Source organism: Neomonachus schauinslandi, chromosome X (assembly GCF_002201575.2).
Source record: "Neomonachus schauinslandi chromosome X, ASM220157v2, whole genome shotgun sequence".
NCBI classification, from domain to species: Eukaryota; Metazoa; Chordata; class Mammalia; order Carnivora; family Phocidae; genus Neomonachus; species Neomonachus schauinslandi.
Genome location: NC_058419.1, coordinates 106,336,042 through 106,362,069, shown reverse-complemented (window position 1 = coordinate 106,362,069; position 26,028 = coordinate 106,336,042). Strand labels below are relative to the sequence as shown.

The 26,028-nt window shown below is 45.8% G+C and overlaps 1 protein-coding gene across 1 annotated transcript in view; it reads right to left on the bottom strand.

The window, feature by feature from the left end:
- The window catches only part of PCYT1B (phosphate cytidylyltransferase 1B, choline), a 109,519-nt gene that overhangs the window by 30,199 nt on the left and 53,292 nt on the right, over nucleotides 1–26,028 (bottom strand). The window contains exons 4-7 of the mRNA XM_021705676.1: nucleotides 19,373–19,524; nucleotides 16,443–16,521; nucleotides 5,194–5,336; nucleotides 2,206–2,394 (exon numbers count right to left, since the gene is read on the bottom strand). Of these exons, the coding sequence (XP_021561351.1) occupies nucleotides 2,206–2,394; nucleotides 5,194–5,336; nucleotides 16,443–16,521; nucleotides 19,373–19,524 (563 nt within the window). The remainder of the gene's footprint in view (nucleotides 1–2,205; nucleotides 2,395–5,193; nucleotides 5,337–16,442; nucleotides 16,522–19,372; nucleotides 19,525–26,028) is intronic.

Here is a 26,028-nt window from a genome sequence, read left to right as displayed (position 1 = left end):
AAATATATGATATAGAGCTAAATTCAGAGGATTAAACCTCATCATTGCAGACGCTAGAAGGTTCTGTGAATAGGTCTCTCTCCCGCACCCATGCATCTATTCAAGCCAGACACATTTATGGAATACCCACTATAAAAAGCTACATACAGAGCCACATACCAATTCTGTCATACCAAGTTCTGTACTTTAAATCCTTCTATTTTGTACTTCTCCAAGTTGGGGTTATTTGTAACAGTACTGTATTTGCAGGTAATGCAGATCCTCTATTTTAAGAAATGAGTTCTAGTCCCAAATCCACAAATAAAGAATTATTATAATAATAGCATATTCATGAAAAGCAAATTACTTATCTTGGCGTTTAACATCCTTGTAACTATTCCTGTACTTTTAATGTCAACAGAAAAAAAGCAATGTCTAAGTCTGGCTGATATGGTAAATTAATGTTAATAACAGTTTTGACACTAATAGCAAGTTTTAAAAAGAAAAACCTCCAGACTCGAAGCTGGGTTTCATTTCTTAAAAATCACCACAGCTAGCTGTCACCAGACTCCTCTAGAACAATTCCAGCTACTATTTCACCTTCACTGGGAGCCTGAAACAACTAAAATCTATAAATCCTAGACATTCTCTTCCTTCCCTGCCTATGCTCACTCCAAGTGGAGAAAATATCCACCCCCTTGAGTTACAATACCAGAGACACATTTCTGAATCCCTATAAGGAAGTGAATACCCACATGGTTTCATTTAAAAAACAAACAAACCACTAGCTGTTTGTCCAGCCCCTGAACATAGGTTGTGAAAATGTGAACTATTAAAGTACACACTAAACTAATGGGAAATTCTACACTTTGTTATAGATGCCATGGAATCCCAGAGACCAAGTTCTGCACCTTCTCTTCACGTTCTTCCTAGCACTGTGCATATACAAGCACATGAATAAATGGCCCATGAATTAAACTGATTTGAGCCGAAAACTTGAACAGGCCCACATGGCGAGTGAAAAGGAACCCAGCACTTGGCTCCTCCACTATCGCTAGCTCTTTCTAAAAGTCATTGAAAGCTCAAGCAGCCCCTTGCAAACCCTCTACCCCTCTCAGACTCAGCCAGTAGGACCTGATTGGCCTACAACACCCACCTCTATAATCATTTAGAGGCCACTAGACTTGAAGCAAAGCATCTCTTCCAACTTCTCAAACATTGTTCTTTTTCTATTACTAATTGAGTGTTTTACTTTTAGATAATCCTATAATGAACCAGCTCAAATGAGCAGAGGCAGCAGTGACAACCCATCAATAAAATAATTAAGCCAAAGTGGATTTTGTTAGAGATTTCTCATGTCATAATAGAAAATCTAGGCTACTTAAAATCAAGGAAATCAAATGGAGTCACTTCGTTTGGTTTTAAAAAGGAAGGCTAGCTTTAAAAGATCTCTTTGATAGAACCCTCATTAATGCTTTGACAATACTGCTTCTTTACTCTCGAAGTACATGCACAATAGAAATACCAATGGAGTATGAGGTGGTTTCCAGAAATTTCTTTTCTCTTTTCATAGCTTCCACTCAGAATTGTCTACAGAATTTAGATGAGACCCTCTACACTTGCTCTGTTTTAAGATTTAGATCATGGTCTCAGTTCCCTAAGACTTGCGCACTTTATCCCAACACCTATATACCATGGGAAAACGGGAAAATCGGGGCATGACAGCCACAGATGCAGGGCAAAATCCTACCTCTTCTTTCTCTCTCTCTCACATGCAATGGACCTGACCAAAAAGCTGACCAAGGCAGCTGGGTTTCTTTTGCCCTCTTCTCCCCTAGTGGATCCAAGAGCCCATTAGCTTTATCTCACAACACAAATACCATGACACCACTGACCCACTTGACTCTCACCCGCAAGCTTTGCTTCATTTCCAACTGAAAGACTACGATGAGCTAAAGAACCAACCTCCGCAGTAACAGACATTCAACAATTACCTAATGGCTTCAAGGTATGGACAAGAAATAGAAACAGCAGAACTGGCTTTGGGTGCTACTGGGTGCCTTATTGAGGGATAAAGCCGAAACTAAATAAATGACATGGACTTGAAGCTACTCAGGCTGATGCCCACGTTGGACTGAGATAAGGGACACCCTTGAGTGGATCCATGAAAATGAAGAGAGAGCAAAAATGCCCATCACTGCAGGGCCAAGTGAAATAATTACATACCCATGCGCCGTCAGGCCCAAACAGCTCTAGGAAGTTGCCAATGAATTCCCTCGACTTCTCTTCCCACTTCTGAATTAGATCATGACTCTTTTCTTCCACTCTGTTGACAAATTCCTTTGACCTTTCCTCCACATTCTTGACCTTTTCCTTCATCTTGTCTACCTGGTTTTGGAAGCGGTACTTCTTTTCCTGGTCAAAAATGAAAAGAGAAAAAAGAGATTTATCCCAGAGGGCATGAGAGAGACCAGTCATTCACATTAATGGTCACTTTATATTCAACTTGTGTTTGTTCTTAACCTGAAGAGTCAGGATATTGCTATTTCCAAGGGCTAGATTGACGGGAAGGCACATCTCTTGTAAGAAAAGTCCATTTGTCATGAGTCTACTTGGATATGTAAAATGAAATACAAGTGATTTTAATATTCTCTTTGTTGTAAACATCAGAGTTGAAGTCACTTATATAAGAACCAAAAATACATATTTACTGTTTATTACAGGTAGCTATTGGACAACGCCCCCCCCCCCCAATTCTCCTGGGATGTAGACAAAAGTATGAGTTGTCCATAGAATGGTCACTCAGAAGCCACCCGAGTTCTCGGTTTTACTGGGACATTGTTAAAGCCAGTACTGGTTGAAGTCGGCCACTGGCTGGGCCTTAAAAGCCATGTGTGACACTGTAATTTTCATTGTAATGATATTTTCCATTAAGCTAACTGAACTGCATCCATTTCCTTGGTGATGAAGACAGATTTTGTCCTGATAGCTTCTCTGGACTGAGATTTTTGTCCTCCTTATAGCCCTTATGCAGCAATGCTGTTCCCGTGTGCCTGAAAGGCCTTGTATGTTGGGCAAGTCACGGGCCACCTCTAAACCTCAGTTTCTTCCTCTGTAAAATGGGGATAATTATCATCCCTACCCCATCAAGTTGCTGTAACAATTAGGTCAGATTGTGCACGTGAAGTGCCTGGCACAAAGCCTGGCATTTTAAAAGTAAAAGTGCAGTGTGTGTTGGCTGTTTGATTACGATGAAGCAGCGTAAGCCTTTCCTCGTGTTACCTGATGAGAGTGCTATCAAACCACCAAAATTACGTGAGATGGAGGGTCTTCCCCTCCATGAAGTCATGATATATTTTCTCCTCACAGGGCAATAAGGTTTTTTCTTCGCTACACGGGACTGAAGTTCCTATCTCAGAATTTTTTTTGAGACACCTGAAATATTGCAAAACTGGGGCATTCAGACCTTCCAAACTGGACTGCAGCCTCAGGGTGGGGTGTGGGCTCCGGGTAACACGCTGCTGTCAGGGCCAGCCCGGGCCAGAGCCACCAGCCGCCCCCTCCACTCTGCCTGAGGGGCCTCGGCCAGGCCCCCTCTGAGCACAGTGTCACTCGTGTCTAAGCGGCGGGACTTGGACTGGGTGACTGGCCACTGGCAAGTTCCTGCCTCCTCTGAGACTCTGTGCTTCATCGACGTGCCCATCCAGCACATTTGACCCTCTCTGTGAGTGGCAGCCAGCCTGTTGGCACAGAAAGGCAGCGAGCATGTCCAGGTTGACTACACGGTTTCTTGAGCTAAGCGGCTTAGCTAAAGGCCGTTAGAGGAGAACGAGCGATAACTTTTGGAAATGGTTTAACATGCTTGGATAGCTGACTGGATTCAATTTAAAAGAACAGACAGTTTAGGGGCGCCTGGGTGGCTCAGTTGGTTAAGCGACTGCCTTCGGCTCAGGTCATGATCCTGGAGTCCCGGGATCGAGTCCCGCATCGGGCTCCCTGCTCGGCGGGGAGCCTGCTTCTCCCTCTGACCCTCCCCCCTCTCATGTGCTCTCTGTCTCTCTCATTCTCTCTGTCTCAAATAAATAAATAAAATCTTTAAAAAAAATAAATAAATAAATAAAAAAATAAAAGAACAGACAGTTTAAATTATTGAAATAACCAGGGCTTTATTCTCTATAAGATACCAAATAATCACTTTGATGGAATTCTTTTCAGCCACTTGTTCTGGTGCCACTTGAACCCAACATTTTCTGTTTTGTTGCCCGACTTGTGTGAAGCCACGGAATAACCACTGGTGGACAATTAATAAGCCCCTCATCATCTAGAAGGCACCGAGGATCGGTGTGGTTAAGCTGCTGGATAGTTATAGCTGCACATAATCATAAGCATCTAGTTTTGTAGAAAAATCACTCTTTGAAAACCTACTGGGGGGGATTGAAATTCCGTATGGATGAAGGGTTCCTGTTTTAATCAACTTTGTCACCTCCTCGGGGTCCAGGCAAATACAGTTGTCCAGACGCACTAACATCACCTCTAGCTGGTGGACTAGAGGGGGACTGCCCTCTTAGCTTTGTAACAGCCTGTTTTGCTTGTTTTAAAGATTGTTTTAACAGTTGCTCTATTGTTAAACTAACAGCAGGTCTGTGGGAACAATACAGCACAAATGCAGAAAGAAGCCAAAGACTTTAGGCTTTATTTAAGCAGCTGTAATTTCTCTGGACAATAAAAAGAAATGGCTATTAAGGTTTCTAATGAGCATCTGTAAGGCCTTAATAAAATGAAAAAAATTTTAAACTCATTTTCTCTGGGTTTAGCTTTTCATTGCCTCTGCCTGCCTGCCTTCCCTTTGAGCAGACGACGATGCTTGCCTTTCAGGACGGCAGATCTCCCAAACACCCTTCAGTTAAGTCTGCGAACTCTCCAAGATGGAGGTTGGAGCAAGAGGAAGGGAGGCAGCTCCTTTATAAAACGTGGAGCTCACTACCATAGGCTTTGGTTGACTTATGTTAGCCCTTTGGACACTGGTTTCTCCATCTGTAAAATGGGGATAATACATCACCAGGTCGTTATGTGGACTGCGTGGCACTGGAACTTAAATTAAAACAAACAAAAGAACACTGTGAGGCATACAGCAAGCACTCAACAAATGGGGGCAGTGCTGGCGTGTGTGGTGGTCGTCGGAGGACACGGGCAGGGGGAAGGGGGCACACTTACATTTATAAAGCTGACATTTAGCTCCTTGGCTGTGTACCCTCTCTGGAGGTTGCGTCGGGCATAAACATCATAGTCACGGACGATTCTGGTGATGATGTCTGATGTTGAGATGCCTTCCGTTCTCTGAGTTGGAACAAACATTCCTGTTCAAAGCGTAAAGAGGAGATAAAGAGGAAAAAAAAGTGAGATGGTCTCAGCTGCCCCATTTTCCGCAAGAGCTCTCGTTTCCAGGACAGAGTGGCGGCTCCCAGGTGTGTGAGTGCGGCTTCTGCATGTGGCGCCAGCTGGCTGCGCTGGGCTCAGCTCCGTGCGCTTCCTGCCTGCCCGCCGCCCTTGCCCTGGGCCCTGGGCGCTCCTGGCATTCGTTCGGGCCACGGCCTTCTTTTCTGCCTCGGATCCCCCTTCCCCGCCCACACCAGCTGCAGCCTTCCCCTCCTCCTGCAGGGCCCAGCTTCAAGGTGTTGTCTCTGGCAAGTCCTTCCCAACATCACCAAGCAGAAGCCACAACCTCGAGGACACAAACGTGTCTTCCATTAACAAACGCATTTTAAATACCTGTCTCCTTGTCAAAAGGGACCATTTTCAAAGTAGAGATCATGCCTCGACGGCCAGCCCTCAGCTCAGTGCCTTTTTCTGGCACATGGAAGGGGCTCGATAAATGCAAATTAAATGAATAAGTGACTAGAGAGTCACCAGCGTGGCAGGCAAGTCCTCTGCTTCCCTAAGGAAGTCTGCTTCACATGCGGTTGAGGAAAAGACGCAAAAGGTACTATTTTGTCATCTCCCATTTGAAGACATGCCCTTGGGATGCTAGATGATTTTATCTCCCTCACAAAAGTCTACTCTGGATGGTGGTTTCATCACTCAGGACCCTTTCATCTAGAACATGTGAGACTGAGTAAAAATAAGCACCAAGGATGCCAAGTTCTAATAGACCTTCCTTAACGTCCTCAAAGCTGCATTTGGGTGCACCAATACGGGGGTTATAAAGAGGTCACAGGTGTTATCAAGGCAAGAATGTGGTTAATACTTACACTTGTCGTCAACTGAGACGACATGTTGGCAATTGAGGTATTTCTACCCAGTATGATTATGGCCACTCAGAGATATCAGGGGTGGGACGGCATGAGAGACAGGGCCTAGGGACAAGGGTGCTGGGTTCTCAGTTTGGAGACTTGGGCAAGACTCACATCTCAGAAGTTACTTAACCTCAGTGTCCAAAACTGAGAAATGAGGCGACCGGACAAGATGACCTTGGGCTCATCTGTGCCACTTCCTTCTCCCTCACTCCCCATGTCCAATCAATCTCCTTCCACTCACCAGTCTACTTCCTAAAAAGCTCCCCGATTCACCCGCTTTTCTCCATCCTCCACCTAAAGCCATCTAACACCATCTAGTTCAAGGGTTATATCAAGAGTCTCCAGCCATGTTGATTTTTGTTCCCTCAACCCTGTCTACACATAGCAGGAGCCACAGAACAGTCTTTCAAAACAGAAATCAGAGGGCTGCCCAACATCTTTCACTGGCTTTCTACGGTCCTCAGGATTCAGATCCAAATCCGTACCTGGGCTCTGCAGCGGCTTGCTTCACCCCTTCCCTGCACACTCTCCAGTCTCATTGCAGACCTGCTCCCCAACCTCACTGCCTAAGCCAAGGCCCCTGGGCTCCACCACTGTAAGGGGCCCCATTCTCATTGGATTCTCTGGAGCTGGGCAACAAACTGAGCCTGCCTGAGACCCACCACACTGGACTTCAGCGTCCTGAGAGGGCAGGCCCCCTCCCCTCCCTCTGCCACAAACACACTCTCTACCTGGCTAACTCTTGGTCATTCATTGGGTTTCACCTTTAGCGTCACTTCCTCAAAGAAATCTCTCAACCCCTGGGCCGGTTCTTCTGGCTTCTTATTCCCTCCCATAGTCCACTGCTCTTTTCCTTCAACTATTCCAAGGTCTTTATAAAACAGCTTCTTCAGTACCTGCCTTCCCCACTTGACAATAAGCTGCATGAGGGAAGGAACTGCTCCTGCATTATTCTCCTCTAGATTCTCAGCCCCGGGTGGCAAGCGGGCACTGTAAGAGGACTATTGACTCTAAGTGCCTTTCCCAATCCAGTTGTCATTCGTTAGTCCTCGATGGGCTTGTCCGTGTGGCGGCCCCCTCTGGGGTGGCGCCCTGAGCGGGCCCCCGGTGTCTGCCGCACATGGAGCAGCAGCAGGTTGCCACTGCCCGTGTGTGAGACAAAGCATCTGCTTTCGAATGTTCTGTGGCTCAGAGCTGGCCTTTACCACTAGGTCCGAAACTACTCCTATCACCTTCTGAGAATATGGACTCGAACACAGAAGACCAAAGCGCAGGCAGAGGGTGCGAACATCCCAACACCTGTACCTAGACCACACCCAACCGGGCCAGCTGGGCAGGGGGCCCTGGTGGGTCGGGGAACGCTGAGTGGTCCCAAGCCGGGGGGCTGAGAAAACATCCTCACCTCGGTGGGGGCAGCACGGAGCTTTCTAGTGAGCACTGTGTCCCACCTTTCAGCAGGCAGGTACTTTTCCCACACCCCTGCTGCCTGGTGAAATGTCCAGAAGATCCTCCAGCTACTAGCAGATTTCAGCAAGTCACTTAGGCACTGGTGACATGAACTCACCCTTTCCGTGAAGCCACAGAGTGAGGTCTCCGTGGCTGAGTGACTGGAAGTTGTGGGCGGGGACAAACTTGCTTTGGCTGGTGGGGAGGTAGGTCTCTGAAAGAAGCCGAGCCCTCTGCTGACATAATGAGGCACCGGGCTTCCTCCAAGTCCTAATTAGTGCTCTGCTAAAAATATTCAGTAATGAGCGCGCTCAGAGAACCTTTTTGTCATGCTTTTCCGAATTGCAGTGTTTGCTTCTGGAGCTATTTTAAGCCACAGCCAAACACATGTTAATGAAGGAGCCTCTCGGTGGTAGTAGGCCCTAGTGGCAGGAGGATGAGGACCGTGGACCTGACAGTCTACTTCATTTGCGCACCGTCCTTTCGTCCAGCTCTGCTGGACGGTTTGGACATGTACTTCTGACAAGCAAAGCAGAGCACGCTGTGAAGTTTGATTCATGCCCTCGATATCTCTGGCTTCATTTAAAGTGACTTTGACTTTTAAAAGAGACCTGAATTAGAGTGCAAAAGCCCAGTGCGTGTGCTTAGGCCATTTCTGAGCATCTTTCTCTCAGGATGAATGCCCTGGCCTCTGCCGTGGCTGTCCCTTGCTGAGCCATCAGCAGAGCAGATCAAGGGACCTGCGCAGATGAAGAGTCACACGTGGTCTTCCGCCTGTGCTGCCGGGGCAAGGAGAATACCACCGGACTGTTCAATCTGAAGATGCGAGTCGGGGCCGATTGAAGACGGGTACAATCCCCGTCCCCTGGGATGACTTGCTCGCGTAACAAAGAGAATGTGGTATTAGCGACACTGCGGCACTTCCAAGGCTAGGGCGCAAAAAGCCTTGAGGCTTCTGTCAAGATTGCTAACTCTCCAAATGCCTCCTCCCAGGACGCACACCCTTGTAACGCAGCTTCCACGCTTTCAGAACCCCATGCAACACGGAGAGGCCACAGGTAGGCGCTGCAGTGTCGTCTCCCCCGCCCCCGCGGAGCTCGCACTGCAAGCCAGATGCAAGGGCACCATCTGGGACCCCCAGCCCAACTGGGGCTTCAGATGATGGCGGCCCCAGTCAACAGCTGAGTACAGCCATTTGAGAGACCCCCTAGCAAGAACCACCCAGCCAAGCCTTTGCTGAAATCCCGCCCTACAAAAACACTAGCAAAATAAAGTGGCTCTTTTAAGCCACTAACTGTGGGAGTAATTTGTTATGCAACAATAGGGTGCTGGATTGCTTTGAGTTAGGAAAATATTGGACCTGTGCCTATACCTTAAAATCGGGAAAGCAACTTTTTCTTAGCTCACTAGAGGCTACTCGCCCAGAAATAAAACCACCACCGAATGCATGTTTTTACTCGTCAAGGTAGCTGAGAAACCGTCCCCCCAGGAAACGCTGATTCCATTCACCCTGGGTGAACCAGATACCTGGTCTAGATTCTTGCTACTCTAAGTGAGCTCTGTGGACTTGCAGTACCTACCAACCCAGGAGCTAGAAATGGGGATCTTAGGGGCACCTGCGTGGCTCAGTCGGTTAAGCGTCTGCCTTCGGCTCAGGTCATGGTCCCAGGGTCCTGAGATCAAGTCCCATATCGGGCTCCTTGCTCAGCAGGGAGTCTGCTTCTCCCTCTCCCTCTGCCTCCTGTTCCCCCTGCTTGTGTTCCCTCTCTCGCTCACGCTCTCTGTCAAATAAATAAATAAAATATTTAAAAAAAAAAGAAATGGGGATCTTAGGTCCCACCAGACCTAATGAACCCAAATCTGCATTTAAAAAGATCCTGCAGTATGTCTCCTAAGACAAGGAAAACAAAAGCAAAAATAAACTATTGGGACTACATCAAAATAAAAAGCTTCTGACCATGAAGGAAACAACCAACAAAACAAAAAGACAGACAACCTACTGAATGTGAGCAGATATATGCAAATGACATATCCCATAAGGGGTTAGTATCCAAAATACATAAAGCACTTATACAACTCAACACCAAAAAACAGGCAGAAGACATGAAGATGACATACAGATGACCGAAAGACACATGAAAAGATGTTCAATATCACTTGTCATGAGGGAAATGCAAATCAAAACTACACTGAGATATCAGCTCACCCGGTCAGAATGGATACAATCGAAGACAGAACAAACAGCAGGTGTTGAGGTGAGGATGTGAAGAAAAAGGAACGCTCGTATACTCTTGGTATGAAAGCAAACTGGTTCAGCCACCGTGGAAAAGACTATGGAGGTTCCTCAAAATATTAAAAATAGAATTACCAGAGGATCCAGTAAGAGTATTACTGGGTGTTTACCCAAAGAATACAAAAAATTAAGAACGATATATGCACCCCGATGTTTATTGCAGCATTGTTTACAATAGCCAAGATATAGAAGCAGCCCAAGTGTCCACTGATAGATGAACGGATGAAGATGTGGTATATATGTACAATGGAATACTACTCAGCTATAAAAAAGAATGAAATCTTGCCATTTGCAACAACATGGAAGGATCTAGAGGGTATTATGCCAGGTGAAATAAGTCAGAGAAAGACAAATACCATATTATTTCATTCATATGTGGAATTTAACAAACAAATGAACAAAGAAAAAAAGACAAACCAAGAAATAGACTTAACTATAGAGAACAATTAGATAGTTACCAGAGGGGAGGTAGTGAGGGATGGGGGAAATAGGTGAAGGGGATTAAGAGTACACTTATAATGATGAGCACTGAGTCATGTATAGAACTGTTGAATCACTATATTGTACACCTGAAACTAATAAACTAACTGCATGTTAACTGTACAGGAGGGGAAGGGAGGGGAGAGGAAGGGAAAGAGAAGGAAAGCAAGATCATGTAGGGATCCACAGTCACATTTACATTTGACAAGCACTGGTCTATACCAGGTCCTTCATGGCAATTTTAGGGAAGGAACAGCTGGCTCACAGCTCAGATCTTACAAAGACTTAGAAAGGTAACCATCACTCCATGCCATAAGCCATCTCCCTTCCTTCTCCCCTCCTACTCCTGCCATGTTCCTCAGCAGCCTTCCAAGTCTGAAGGTTTCCAAGTGTGGGGTTTCCTTTCTTGGAACTCCTTACAAACAAGATTGGGATCTGAGAATGTCAGGCCTTCCATTCTCACCCAATGCTCCTGACCACTGAGGGAAGGAGGCCTTTCTGAGAACATGGTATAGACCTGACCACCAGCCCTGCTGGGGGTAGCATGGAGCTTCCCCAGCTGCCCTGAAGGGGTTTGAACCAACAAAAACACCATCGGGGAGGCTAAGTATATTATAGATAACAAAATAATTTTCTGAAATATTATCCAATGTCGTTTTCATTTCTGGGGATGATGTCTGTCCTGAGGCCCCATTCCCACTGACGTGGAGACATCCATCACCTCAGGGGAAAGTAAATGTAGCTGAGAATACAGGACACTACATTCAGCTTTTGACTTCTCAAACTGGCTCTTTTGAAGGCTCATTTCAGAAAGAATAGTTATCAAAGCTAAGGCTTTCACTTCAAAGAGCCACACTTTGAGGACTACAAAAAGGGTTTTCTAAATCCCAGAAGTGTCCCTTTAATTATGAAGAACCAGAGGCTGAGTGGACTCAGAGTATAGAATATTTTCCTGTAAGCCTTGGAGTGGGGAAAACATGAAATTACCCAAGTGGCAGCTTCCTGCCCTCCAAGCAGAAGAAAAACCCCTCCTTGCACTGAGGGGAAAGAATCCAGAGAGGAATAAGGAGGGGCACAGCAGAAGTGAGAGAATGTGAGCAGGACCTATCCTTTGCCCAGACTCAGAGTCACACCCCAGGGGCAGGGACAGGTAAGAGATCCCATTAGACAGCCCAGAGCACAGAGGGGGGTGCCTGGGGGGCTCAGTCGGTTAAGCGTCCGACTCTTGATTTCAGCTCAGGTCATGATCTCAGGGTTGTGGGATTGAGCCCCGCATCAGGCTCCCCACTGGGCATGGAGCCTGCTTAAGATTCTCTCTCTCTCTAAAATGGGGAGGGGCAGAGCACAGGGGCTCATACCCTGTTTACCTCCAGGAACTGACATGGCTCCCCCGACAGCCCTCCAGTAGATTATGGAGGACATTTTTAAAGTTCTCAGGGGCCCTCTGGGGGAACACTGGAGGTAGCGGAGATTTGGAATCAGCATGACCGCTGGGTGGGACGCCAGTAGCAGAGGGAAGGGATCTTGCAGCAGAGGCTGTGGCAAGAGGGGGCCAGAGGGGAGGTGGGGAGGGATGTGTTGAGAAGCGTCAGGAGGCTATGACGGAGGCCTGAAAGCCATAGATGAGGGCAGAGCAGGTTTGATATCACACAACGAAAGATCAGCAAGAACCAGTCCCCCACTCCATGCCGGGCCAATACAGAGGCCCCAGAATTGTAGATCACCCCAGGAGAAAAAGGCTAAGAGTTGACTCTACATAGTCCCAGGGCAAACCTAGAAGGGTCTGAATTGTTGTAAGCTTCAGGTGTGGTTTTTCCTGTCATCTATGGAAATGGGGGCTCCTAAGTCAGTTCAGCTACAGAAGCGACTCCTGGCTGCCTACCCAGTTGACCCTTCCCCCACAAGAGACCTGCTCATGGCACTTCCCGGATGCTGAGTGGCATCTGGCTTCATGTGACATAGAGACTTCAATCTAAACGGCCCCATTCTGCCAATCTCCATCTCTGCTCTCACCTCTCCACACCCTATACTAGATGAACGTTGGTTTTCTCCAAACACGCTGTACTTCTTCATACACTCCCACCTTTGGACAGGCCTCCCCGGCCTATAGAACATACCCCTCCAGAGGCTTACAATACTGTGATGTAACTGGGCGCCTGGGTGGCTCAGTTGTTAAGGTCTGCCTTCGGCTCAGGTCCTGATCCCGGGGTCCTGGGATCGAGCCCCGCATCGGGCTCCCTGCTCACCTGGAAGCCTGCTTCTCCCTCTCCCATTCTCCCTGCTTGTGTTCCCTCTCTCGCTGTCTCTCTCTCTCTGTCAAATAAATAAAGAAAATCTTTAAAAATATATTGTGATGTAACTACTTATGTCTGTCTCTGCTCTCTCCACTGGGTGAGGGCTATGTCTTATTCACAGTTGCATCCCATCTTCCCTCCAATAGTTCCTGGCTTGTTGAACACACTCAGGTAACTCACGGGTTCACCAGTGAGGGGCAACACCATCCAAAGATGGAAATGTGCCACCTTGGGAGGTAGGAGCTCCCCCATCATGGGGTATGTTCAAGTACCAGTTCTACCAGGAGCTGGCAGTGATGCCACGGAGGGCCTAGGAGCCTGGGTTTGTGACCCTCAGGAACCCATCCTCCCTTAAGAGTCTGAAGGTCTAAGTCCTGGGAAAAGGCTGTGGTGGCAGCAGGTTGAAGGGGAGGGATGGTGGGACCAACATGTTGTGGGGGGGCGGTTTCCAGTGGTCCCAGGAACAGGAGAAGACAACTCTGATGGGGGCAGCTCCGGTACGATGGGTATATTCGCCTTCTTGAGCTCTCTCAGTAAAGCCAATGGTAACTCACAAGACTAGAGTGTCTGGACATGCCAGATAATGGTTTAATGACTGGAGGAAGGTATGCATGGATGCATCTACAGTGCCTATCGAAGAGGCGTATGATAGAAAACAAAACAGCAGAAAACCAACCGAGCCATTAAAAATCTACTTGTGCACCTACCTTTCAGCTAAAATACCAATTCCAGCCCATCCTTTCCTGAAACTCTTCCTTGCCCAAGATTCTCAGGCAGCAGTAGGCTTATGGGAAGTTTATGGAAGGTAGTCTGATGAAGGAGGGTGGATGGAGAGCCTAAGGAATTCAGGCTACTATGCCGCCTCCCTCCATCTTGGATACCTCCATTTTTAGGGTCAGGAAAACCACGTAACCCTATAAGAAGATAGAAGTAATTACCTTTGCCCCATCTGTCTTTTTAAATAATCCAAATGGACAGAAGCTGGGGAGGCTGAGAATTTAAAAAATCCTAGCAATGACTATTTTAATTCTTAGGTGATTACAGGAAACCCTGTGACATTGAAAACCTCAGCTCAGGAAAATAACAAGTGTTGGGCAGTGAGTGTATAGCAGAGACTATTTTCCCATTATACATCTGCCCCCAAAGCACCTATAATTTGTGATTTATATTCTCTTGCCTTTTGTAAGATAAAGTGAGAGAAATGCAAATTCACAGATATAATTTTAAAGATCTTTCATTCAGATCACAGCCACTTTTGAAACAAGTCAAATGGCAAACACTTCTATCTTTCCCTGAGAATTTTTGAGGCTATGGTGGCTTGGAGTAATTTAGCGCAGGTAGCCAACAACTGGTGAAGGACTCAGGGGCCATGATACCAACAAAAAGCAAACAGATTAGATGCAAAGGTCGATATAATTACCCCCAAACCGCCCCTTAATCTAAGTAATTTGAAAAACTCTACAAGACAGAGTGTGTGCCCAAATTATCTAGGTAAGCAGCTCTACTCCTTGCAGAGTGGGAAGAGCCTTTGCAGACAAAAGACCTCCATCCTAAGCTGACTCCCCATCATACTCCATTAAAAGCACCCTCTTGCTTAGCCAGCACTGAATGAGCTCTACACATGCACCAGGACTATGCTGGGGATGTGAAGATGGATGAGACATGGCAGAGACCATGGCACTTCATTCTAGCTAGGGATACACACACACACACACACACACACACACCACACTATCAGGATGCCATCAAAAGGGAGCTGAAAATAAGATCCATTTGCAAAGAGTATCTGAGGAGGGTTGGGGGAGGATAGTGCTGAATTATGCACCCGGAAGAGAGGGCATGTCAAGGGCTAGCTCCTCAACTGGGCATGGAATAGGCGTGGAAGCTCCGAGGAAGGGCATGTCCAGCCCAGAGAAGAGCTGGAGCCAAGACGCTAAGTGGGGGTGCGTCTGGGCACCAGGACGGACTCCATGTGTCTGGAGTTTAGGGCCTAGCAAGGCGATGCAGAGACCAGGCTAACAAGACTGAGAGGCTGTGCAGGGCCAAGGGACAAAGACCCAATCACAAAACCCAGGAGTGGTGAGAGAGACCGAAGGGAAAGAGAAGGTCCCAGAAGTGTCCCAGAAAGAAGAAGACAAAAGCACATAGGAGAGGAGAGTGGTCAGCAGGGTTGTTCTGTCCAGAGGAGGACAGCAAAGAAGCCACTGGATTGGGTGGTCCGAAGGTCATCAGGGAACGGAGGGAGGATAGGACAGAAGTCAGAGCACAGATAGGTGAGGAATGACAGGGAGGTGAGCCTGCGAGGTGCTGGCAAGGGATGACGCAACAAGGATGGGACTGGAGAAGGGAGAGGGAGGGCAGAAGAAGGATTTTGTTTTGTTTTTGTAGACTCTCAAACAATAGTAAGCTGAGAAGAAACTGCTGGAGAGTGAGAACCTTGCACACAGAGAGAGCAAGAATAAAGCAGACAGGCTTCAAGGAAGGGAGGAGGTGGATTCAGGTAAAGAAGTCAGCCAGGGGGGCGCCTGGGTGGCTCAGTCAGTTAAGCATCTGCCTTCGGCTCAGGTCATGATCTTAGGGTCCTGGGATCGAGTCCCACATCGGGCTCCCTGCTCAGTGGGGAATCTGCTTCTCCCTCTGCCTCTGCCTGTCACTCTGCCTTCTTGAGCTCTATCTCTCTGTCAAATAAATAAATAAAATCTTAAAAAAAAAAAAAAAAAGTCAGTCTAGGACAGAAAACCTACCCCTTTTCCTCAGGATGCAGGGGAGGGGGCGAGGGCGCAAGGAGTTAGAGGTACATCAAGGCAGGAAGGCAAATGTTATCAAGGAACATCAAGAATTCCCCTGAGGCTGGAAACCACAGATCTGTTATGATGCCCAACAGTGATTTCCCTCAAGTCCTCAGTGGCAAAGGAATAGGAACAGAGAACTTGGCAAAGGAATGAACCGCAGGGAGTCTGCAATGGAAGGAAACCCGCCTCTTTCCAGCCCCCCAGTAACTCCCTGGGGCAGACTAGTCTTCGACCTTCAAAGAAATGCTTAGTGACAGCTGGGACAACTTCCAAAGCTCAGGCACCACATCTGCCCTCCATGACAGTGCTTAACAGTTTGGGGAAGGAAATATTCTACCTGATTTCCCAAATATTTACCCTTTTTTTTTTTTTGCTTCTGCATGTGGTACCTGAGGCTGTAACTATCGTGTGACAGGATGACAGATGGCAGGACTGACTTTGGAGACAAGGAGTCCAGATTGTTAATTACCCAGTTATCTGGCTTCTGGAAGGAACTTTCTTGGAAGTATAACATAATTTCATTCTGAGGACCTAAATGTGAATGAGGAAAACGATCGCCCTTTAAATAATAGGGTCCTATGATTTTAGTCTGATGAGCCCTAAAATTGAGCCACACACTAGAAGTTGGTATACCTGTGGTATGGCAGAGTACTTTGGTGCTCGAGTTAACTCTTCTATAAATACCTAAGTGGTGTCTTTCCTATGACTGAGACTTAGCACATGTCAACAGAAGCTTGTAAAGGCTATGTTGCAGACGTCTGAAATTCCAGTGCCTTCCATGTATATGCTACAAGACTAGGGCAGAAGTCTCTTATTAAACCTGATGGTCATAATGCAGTGGACAGGTGAGCACAGGGGAACTCACCTGCTTCCTTTATATGCTTGTAAACATCATCAGAACCAGCAGAAGAGTAGGGAATGTCATCATGGGCCACAAAGTCAATCTGTTGGAGAGAGAAAAGAGTGATGAGAAGAGTGATGTCACCAGTGGGATGGATGTGCATATGCCTTTTTTTTTTTTTAAAGATTTTATTTATTTATTTGAGAGAGAGAATGAGAGAGAGCACATGAGATGGGGGAGGGTCAGAGGGAGAAGCAGACCCCCTGCTGAGCAAGGAGCCCGATGCGGGACTCGATCCCGGGACTCCAGGATCATGACCTGAGCCGAAGGCAGTCGCCTAACCAACTGAGCCACCCAGGCGCCCGCATATGCCTTTTTTTTTTTAAAAAACCTCTTTTTTAAAAAAGATTTTATTTATCAGAGAGACAGAGAATGCAGAGGGAGAAGCAGGCTCCCCACTGAGCAAGGAGCCTGATGTGAGACTCCATCCCAGGACCCTGGGATCATGACCTGAGCCGAAGGCAGACGCTTAACCAACTGAGCTACCCAGACATCCCAGTGTGCAAATGCCTTTTGGAATAAAGTAGTCGTAATAAAGCAGCTGAAATAAGCAGTTTATAATGTGCATTTGAATCCTTGACTGAAAGGTACTGCCAACTGTCTCCATTTCCGGGAGATAAAGGGAACTAGATTGGTTGGTCTCCTTCACTGGTCCCTCTCTTTCCTCTGACAGTAGGCTTTCTAGGCCTTCTGTCCTTCTGCCTTTAAACTTTCTCCTTAGAGAATTCATTCATGCTTCAGATTTTAATCAGCCTTGCTATGATGAGGAAGCCAAACCTCCATTTCCTGTCCCACTGATGGCAACAGGCCCTCACACTTAAGCCAGGTTTTCTGTGGTAAAAATGAATTCACAACTTTTTTCTTATTTGATCTCCCTAACCACCTTGCTAGGCAAGAGGGGCCCATACTACTGTTTCCGTTGGGACAGAAGGCTGCCGAAACTAGAAAACTTGTCAGATTTGCCCCAAGTCACCCTTTGGCATCATTTTAAAATCAACCTTTTCGATATTTAATTCAGCCTGAAAACTGGTGTCCCCTCCCAGAGGCACCTCCACTTTCCTGGTGTACCTAGGCCCCAAACACCTTGGAATTGGCCTTCTTTCCCTACTTCCTTTAGTCTCCAGGCACAAAGGTCCCAAGGCCCCCTGGGCTGTGTGAGTGTGCGCGTGCGCATGGGAACGTCCCTGCGTGCACGCGTGCCCAGCAGGTCCTCTCCGCGGCTGCTACAGGAAACCCAGGGCCCGGTGACCTGGACTACTGCTTCCAACTGCAGCCTGTCTCCTTTCCAAACCACCCCTCTGTCACGTGGGGGGCAGGTCCTTCTTAACCGGGTTTCTTCCGTGTCATCCTTCCTGCTGATCTCCCCTAGCTCCCTGCCTCCTACTCCATCAAATCTAAACTTGCTGCCTGGCTTTTGCAGCCCTTTGTGACGAGGCTTGACTCCACCTGGAGAGGTAGTTTACAGCAGGAGTCCCATCTGCCTGCCCCACCGCTTACTAGCTAGAGAAGTCATAAATTTAATCCTTAAATTAGTATTTCTGAACCTTAGCACTTGTGACACCTTGAGGTGGATTGTTCTTGGGGGGGTGCCCTGGCCTTTACCCACTAGATGCCAGTAGCACCCCTCTAGCTGCGACAACCAAAAGTTTCCAGACACTGCCAAGTGTCCCTTGAGGGCAAATTCAAGCCCAGTTGAGAATCGCTGGATTAAATGATGTCGTGATGGAAAAGTGCTAAAAATGATAACCAGTGCACAGTAAACACTCAGTGTTATTATTCAATCCATTATTAGTACTCAAACTTAGTTCCTCCTCCTCTCCAGTATATAACAACAACGACGACGACGACAAAGTCTCGGGGTGGCCGTGAGATTGAATGCGATTCATGTAGGAGCAAAGCCCTCAGCACAGTGCCTGGCACATGGTGAATAATAAATCGCGGCCACCGCTACCATCGTCAGTACCCCCATCATGCCTGGCACAAGCTGAATATACAATAGATGTTCAGTAAAAATGCGTTAGCGATTGCTGGAAGTAAATCATATTGTAGTTTCTCCTTTTGCTTTTTATTCTTGCTGGGAGATTATCTCCTCTGCTATTACCCATGCACATTTATCAGTGTTCTCTCTTCTCTTCTGCATTGGGAATTTAAAAATAGAAAAGAAAACTCTTAGAACAGCTTTATTTTGTGGGGTTTTTTTTTTTTTTTTTTTTTGGTATGGCTAAAGAAGGAAAGAATAGCTCCTAATGTGGAGCTGGTAAGGAGACACAAAGCACATAATTTCATGCAGATCAAAAGAATTTCTCGTGTTTTCAACTAATAAAAATCTTGGATCAGTAGGAGTCTCAGGGTCACAAAATCACAGATATAAAGTTCTTTCCTTAAAGGCTGACCTGTGCCCTTCTGGATATAATGCATATTCATTTGTTCCTTGAAAAAGGATGCCTGTGAATATACAAGCATCAATAATGATGATGGTGGTGGTAATGACAATGACATTTTGGAGCTCTGGCTATGGGCCACACAGTGTTCAAAGGGTTTTACTTACATTATCTCATTAGATTCTCAAAACAGCCCCCCATGGGAGAAGTACTAACATCACCTGAGTTTACAATTTAGGTAAGTGGGTTCAATATCTTGCTCAAGGTCCCACAGGTAGGAAGGGGTAGAGGCGCACTTGGACGTGGGTGGCCTAGCTCTAGCACCCACAGTGAGGAAGTGAGAGGACATCAGTCCCCAGGCCTGGGCAGAAGACAGGTGCTGTATCAAGTGACACCACATGACAGTTCCTCAAGTCACCTCTTTCAGAGAGTAGAAGCCTCTGGGCTTTCTGCATGTAGGCTGTAGAACCAGACTCTAATTCTTCTACTTAGAGAACATGGAAGAGTAAGTACCTTGTGTTTTTCCAGAAACTCTGGAGTGAGTGTCCACGGAGCATCTCTAATGACTTCATCCACATAGCGACAGTGTCTGAGAGCTTCATATCTCTCTGCTTCGTTCATCACAGTGAAACCTTTGAATTTGTGGGTGAGGTCATCACTGCAAACTGAAACAGACATAGACATGAAAGGCTGCTACCTGGCCCAGGCCCTGCTCGCAGCCATCCTGGGACATCAGGGCTTGTTCAGCAAAACAAAAGGAGCTCAGCCTTACTTGGTACATGATGTAATCAAACTTGTTTTTTTTACAGGAACAAAGCATCAGGAAAGCAAAGCAAGCTGAAATCCATCAGCAATCGAGAATTCCATTTTAGTGCTAATTTTGACTTCATTCTCTGCTGCAACTTTTATTAAAATTATTCTCCACACTACCTAATGTGCTTTCTGCATCTTTTATTTTTCTATCCCACCATTCAGTAAAAATTACTATTCGGAAAAAAAAAAAATGGCCAAATGACCAGAGAAAGAGGGAAGAGGGAAAAAGAAAAGAAGCAGGAGGCCTGAATTTTAGAAGGTTTGAACAATCAATTCCAATTCCCTTGCTGGATCATTGTACTTAGTAACCCAAGTGTGATTCCTTTGCATGCATGTGTGCATGGGCATACGCGCACGTGCATCCGTGTGTGGGAGCACGCGCGTGCACGCGCGCGCACACACACACACACTTCTGTTCCCCGTATTGAGGTCCAGTCACTACACATCAGACCACACAATCAAGAGGAGGAAGTCATAAAATAAAAGATCTGATCTAGCAGAATTCATCCTTGTAACATGTCTTATCCTTCCTAGATCTCAGGTTCCTGAATCTCCAAATGGGGGTTAATATCATCCACTATCAACTTTAGAAAGAATTTTTAGAGGATTTACATAAGTGTGCTTTGAAATAAACTGAACAAGAAATATTATTCATTATTCTGTCCAGAATATATTTGTTTTCAGGAAAGGCAGCTTTCCTACATGTCAGGAAGAAGTGTCACTGTGGGTCCAGTCCCTGTTTACCAATATCCTGGTGAAGGTCGGACTACAGCCAGACTGCCCTGACTGCTCCATAAGAGGTTTTATGTACACACAATAAAATTTACAAAATTTAAGTGTTCAACATATGTTTTAAAAACAAAAATACAATTATTTTCTTGGAACCGAAGGATGACCCACATCCAGAACCAAATCTAGCCACAGAGTGAGCACAGCCAACGGCTACAGCCAGCGTCCTTGGAAAACCTCCTGGGGCAGCCCTCACTCACTCCACCTCCAAACCATCCGCAGACCTGCCCCCCCCCGCCCCCGCCTTCAGCGCCCCTGCAAGCCACAGTGTACTCACCACCTCCACCGCTCACCAGCCCGCCCACCTTCTCCCCCCACGGATTACTGCCGTGGCCTCCTAACTCGGCTCTTGTTTCTGCCTTGCCCGCCCCCAGCAACCTCTGCCTATTGGCCAGAATCATCCCCTTAAAACCTGTCTGATTGTCGTTCTTGGGCTCAGAACCCTTCCTGTCTCCCTCAGAGTAAAAGTGAAACAATTCCACTGGCCCACAGGCCCCCACAAGACCCACGCCTCAGCCCACCCTTTGCCTCTCGGACAGTGCCTCCTTGCATCCCAGCCCTTGGCCTTCATGCCGTTTCCTGAAGCCACCAAGAATGCTCCTGCTCAGGTCAGGACTTGGCACCTCCTATTCCCCAAACCTGGAACAGTTGTGCTCCAAATATCCACAGAGCTCACTTCCTCTCCTCCCTCGAGGCTTCCCAGCCATCCTACTGAAATTGCCATTTGGCCCCCATCCCTGGTGGTTGCCATCCCTTTCCCATTTTACTTCTTGCCATGGCACTCCTCATCATGTAACTGTCTTATTGAATTTTACTGCTGATGTCCTTCTACAAAAATATATGCTCCCTGAAGACAGGGACTTTTGTTTGATTTTCTGATGGCCCATAGAGGGCTCTTAACAAGTATTTATTGAATGAATGAACAGTGCCTAAAACATACAGATGCTCAGTTAATGTTTACTATGATTTACAATAATATTTATCTGTAGGCACATTTCAACAACATATATATAATTAAGAGACTAGTATGTCTCTAGATACACATGTATATGCCTATACATCTCCTATACATACTTCCTGAGATGTTGTATAGACCTGTATAGGATAGAATACAATAAAGACAACATTGTAGTAGTTTATGTTACCCAAACACCATCAACCACGTGGCTGGCTCAAAAAGTTTAAGGAGTATCAGAGTCACCTAAGGAGCTTGCTAAATATAAAGATACCTGGGTCTCACTGCCCAAGAGTTTGATTCTGTGGGTGCTATGGTCTGAGTGTGTCCCCCTAAATTCATTTGTTAAAATCTTAAATCCCAAAGGTAATGATATTTAGGAGGTAGGCCTTTGGGAGGTGCTTAGGTCTTGAGGTTGGAACCCTTATGAATGGGATTAGTGTCTTATTAAGAGCCTGCACAGAGTTCCCTAGAACCTTCCACCACATGAGAAAACAGCGAGAAAGGAACAACTCTGAAACAAGACGAGGGCCCTCAGCAGGACACCATGTTAGGGCCTTATCTTGGAGTCTCCAGTCTCCCGAACTGTGAGAAGTAAACTTGTGCAATTTTTAAGCCAGCCAGCCCAGGGTGTCTTGTTGTAGCAGACCAAATGAATTAAGACTGTGAGTCTGGAGTAGGGCCTAGGCAGCTCTATTTCTGACAAGCGTCAGGGATAATTCTGGTATGTACAACATTCAAAAGCCCCTGGAGCATATTATGAACATCTTGAGCCAAGAGCCCAGCCTGTTTCTGAATCACCCATCACTCCAGCTTGGGGTGGGGGGTGGGCAGGTAGTAGGGCCATAATTACTATGTTCTGTACTGATTCACGGATTGCATTGGCTTTAGACTCCATAAATAGGAATTATTTATGGGTCAAGATATACAATTTAAAAATTGATCTAAGACTTTTTAAATGTTCTGTTAGGACTTTATTAAAACACTACTTCAAGAGTCATACTGAGCAGAAATGGATTTCAGATCCATCAATTTTCTATTTTAAACAACACAAAACTAGGCTGGCCATATCCTCTCCCCTTTTGAACCTGCACCTGAGCAATTTGGTGTAACTTCTAGATGACCGAAATAATGGCCCCCTGACAGAGCACAAAGAAAACAAACATCCTGTTTATGCCAATCCGGGGTCCTATTTTCATATCCCAGGAGTGACCTCAAGAAGCAGCTGAACATGCTGACCGGTTATTGTCCAAACATTAATTACGCCCAAAGCAGTACTGTTGTTCTGGAGTCTTGGCAAATGCACTCTGACAACCAGATGGAGAACTCTGAGCAATGGTGTTCCATGGATGAATTCACTGAGTCATCTGGGAGCTCACACTGTAGCTACCCCATCCTGGCAGCTCCCTGTGCTCAAAATGAAATAGTACCAGTCCTCTGCAGGAGAGAAAATGTAATATAAGGGATGAACTTTGGAACCAAACAGACTTGGGTTCTAATCCCTGCTCTGCTACTTAAAACTGGGAAAATTACTCCGTCTCTTAAGACTCAGTCATCTGTCTTTAAAACATGGCAAAATTTTGATAATTGAATGTGATCATCTGAGTAAAGAGTAATGCTCAGTAACATTTGCCATTTATAAATAGTAGTATAAAACCAGCACTGGGGATATTCATTTGTGTTTTGAGCTCCGTCTTTTTCCTGCCCCCACTCCAAGCAGGTGCTCAGTCTCTTGGAACAAACTCCCCCCTAGAAGCTGTGAAATTCAAGTTGCTGGTACACAGCCTCCTCCCTGGCTGCTGCTTCCTCCAAGCCAGAACTCATTAGAGAAGTTCTGTAAGGAAAGAGACAAAGAGAGAGAAGAGTCCTCCAAATGAGGAAGAGGCCAAAGATCTGAGGATCCCATAAGCAGAAGGGTCAGTGGCAGACCCCACGAGGGATGATGACATGGTACCCTGGGCTGGGGGTTCCATGTGAGCACAGACGGCAGGTGCCTCACCTTGCACAGGCTCAGTGGGGCTGGGCTCAAGATTGGAAACCCCTCTCTTGTTTCCGTAAACATTTTGGAATCTCGTTGGACTCTGCAGAGGTGAAGATAGCCTAACAAGGACTGAGACTCAATGTCCCACCAGTCAGGCAAAATGGAGTCCCAGTGGAATATTTTCAAGTAAAGTACAAGAGAGCTTAAAGGAGTAATATTTATGTCAAGTTTATGGAGTACTATTTATGTCTATTATAGTAAGAGTAGTATTACATTTATTGTTGTTATTTTTTATTCCCCTCCTATGAAGTAGAAATAGGTATTTGGTGACTCATAGCCTTAAAAAATATTTTAGGGAGATACTAACTGGGCTTGAAAAAAGCATGGAAGATACTAGAAAATCCTCTCTGGAGAAATAAAAGAACTAAAATCTAACCAAGTTGAAATAAAAAAGGCTATTCATGAGGTGCAATGAACAATGGAGGCTCTGCTAGGATAAATGAGGCAGAGGAGAGAATTAGTGATATAGCAGACCAAATGATGGAGAATAAAGAAGCTGAGAAAAAGAGAGATAAACAACTACTGGATCACGAGGGCAGAATGCGAGAGATAAGTGATACCATAAGAAAAAACAATATTAGAATAATTGGGATCCCAGAAGAAGAAGAAAGAGAGAGAGGGGCAGAAGGTATATTGGAGCAAATTATAGCAGAGAACTTCCCTAATTTGGGGAAGGAAACAGGCATCAAAATCCAGGAGGCAAAGAGAACCCCCCTCAAAATCAATAAAAAGAGGTCAACACCCCGACATATAAGAGTAAAACTTACCAGTCTCAGAGACAAAGAGAAAATACCGAAAACAGCTCGGGACAAGAAGTCTGTAACCTACAATGGTAGAAACATTAGGTTGGCAGCAGACCTATCCACAGAGACCTGGCAGGCCAGAAAGGACTGGCATGATAGATTCAGGGCACTAAATAAGAAAAATATGCAGCCAAGAATACTATATCCAGCTACGCTGTCATTGAAAATAGAAGGAGAGATAAAAAGCTTCCAGGACAAACAAAAACTAAAAGAATTTGCAAACACCAAACCAGCCCTACAAGAAATATTGAAAGGGGTCCTCTAAGCAAAGACAGAGCCTAAAAGTAACATAGACCAGAAAGGAATAGAGACAATATACGGTAACAGTCACCTTACAGGCAATACAATGGTACTAAATTCATATCTTTCAATAGTGACCCTGAATGTAAATGGGCTAAGTGCCCCAATCAAAAGACGCAGGTATCAGATTGGATAAAAAAACAAGACCCATCGATATGCTGCCTGCAAGAGACTCATTTTAGACCCAAAGATACCTCCAGATTGAAAGTGAGGGGCTGGAAAACCATTTACCATGCTAATGGACATCAAAAGAAAGCTGGGGTGGCAATCCTTATATCAGACAAATTAGATTTTAAACCAAAGACTATAATAAGAGATGATGAAGGACACCACATCCTACTTAAAGGGTCTATCCTACAAGAAGATCTAACAATTGTAAATATCTATGCTCCTAATGTGGGAGCAGCCAATTATATAAGTCAATTAATAACAAAATCAAAGAAACACACAGACAACAATACAATAATAGTAGGGGACTTTAACACCCCCCTCACGGAAATGGACAGATCATCGAAGCAAAAGATCAACAAGGAAATAAAGGCTTTAAATTACACACTGGACCAAATGGACTTCACATATATATTCAGAACATTCCATCCCAAAGCAACAGAATTCTTCTCTAGTGCTCATGGAACATTCCCCAGAATAGATCACATCCTAGGTCACAAATCAGGTCTCAACTGGTACCAAAAGATTAGGATCATTCCCTGTGTATTTTCAGACCACAGTGCTTTGAAACTAGAACTCAATCACAAGAGGAAAGTTGGAAAGAACTCAAATACAGGAGACTAAAGAGCATCCTACTAAAGAATGAATGGGTCAACCAGGAAATTAAAGAAGAATTATAAAAATTAATGGAAACAAATGAAAATGAAAATACAACTGTTCAAAATCTTTGGGATGCCAAATGGCCAACAGACACATGAAAAAGTGCTCAACATCACTTGGCATCAGGGAAATCCAAATCAAAACCTCAATGAGATACCACCTCACACCAGTCAGAATGGCTAAAATTAACAAGTCAGGAAACGACAGATGTTGGTGGGGATGCGGAGAAAGGGGAACCCTCCTACACTGTTGGTGGGAATGCAAGCTGGTGCAGCCACTCTGGAAAACAGTATGGAGGTTCCTCAAAAAGTTGAAAATAGAGATACCCTACGACCCAGCAATTGCACTACTGGGTATTTACCCCAAAGATACAAATGTAGTGATCTGAAGGGGTACGTGTACCCCGATGTTTATAGCAGCAATGTCCACAATAGCTAAACTGTGGAAAGAGCCAAGATGTCCATCGACAGATGAATGGATAAAGAAGATGTGGTATACATACAATGGAATATTATGCAGCCATCAAAAGGAATGAGATCTTGCCATTTGCAACGACGTGGATGGAACTGTAGGGTATTATGCTGAGTGAAATAAGTCAAACAGGGGAAGACATGTATCATATGACCTCACTGATATGAGG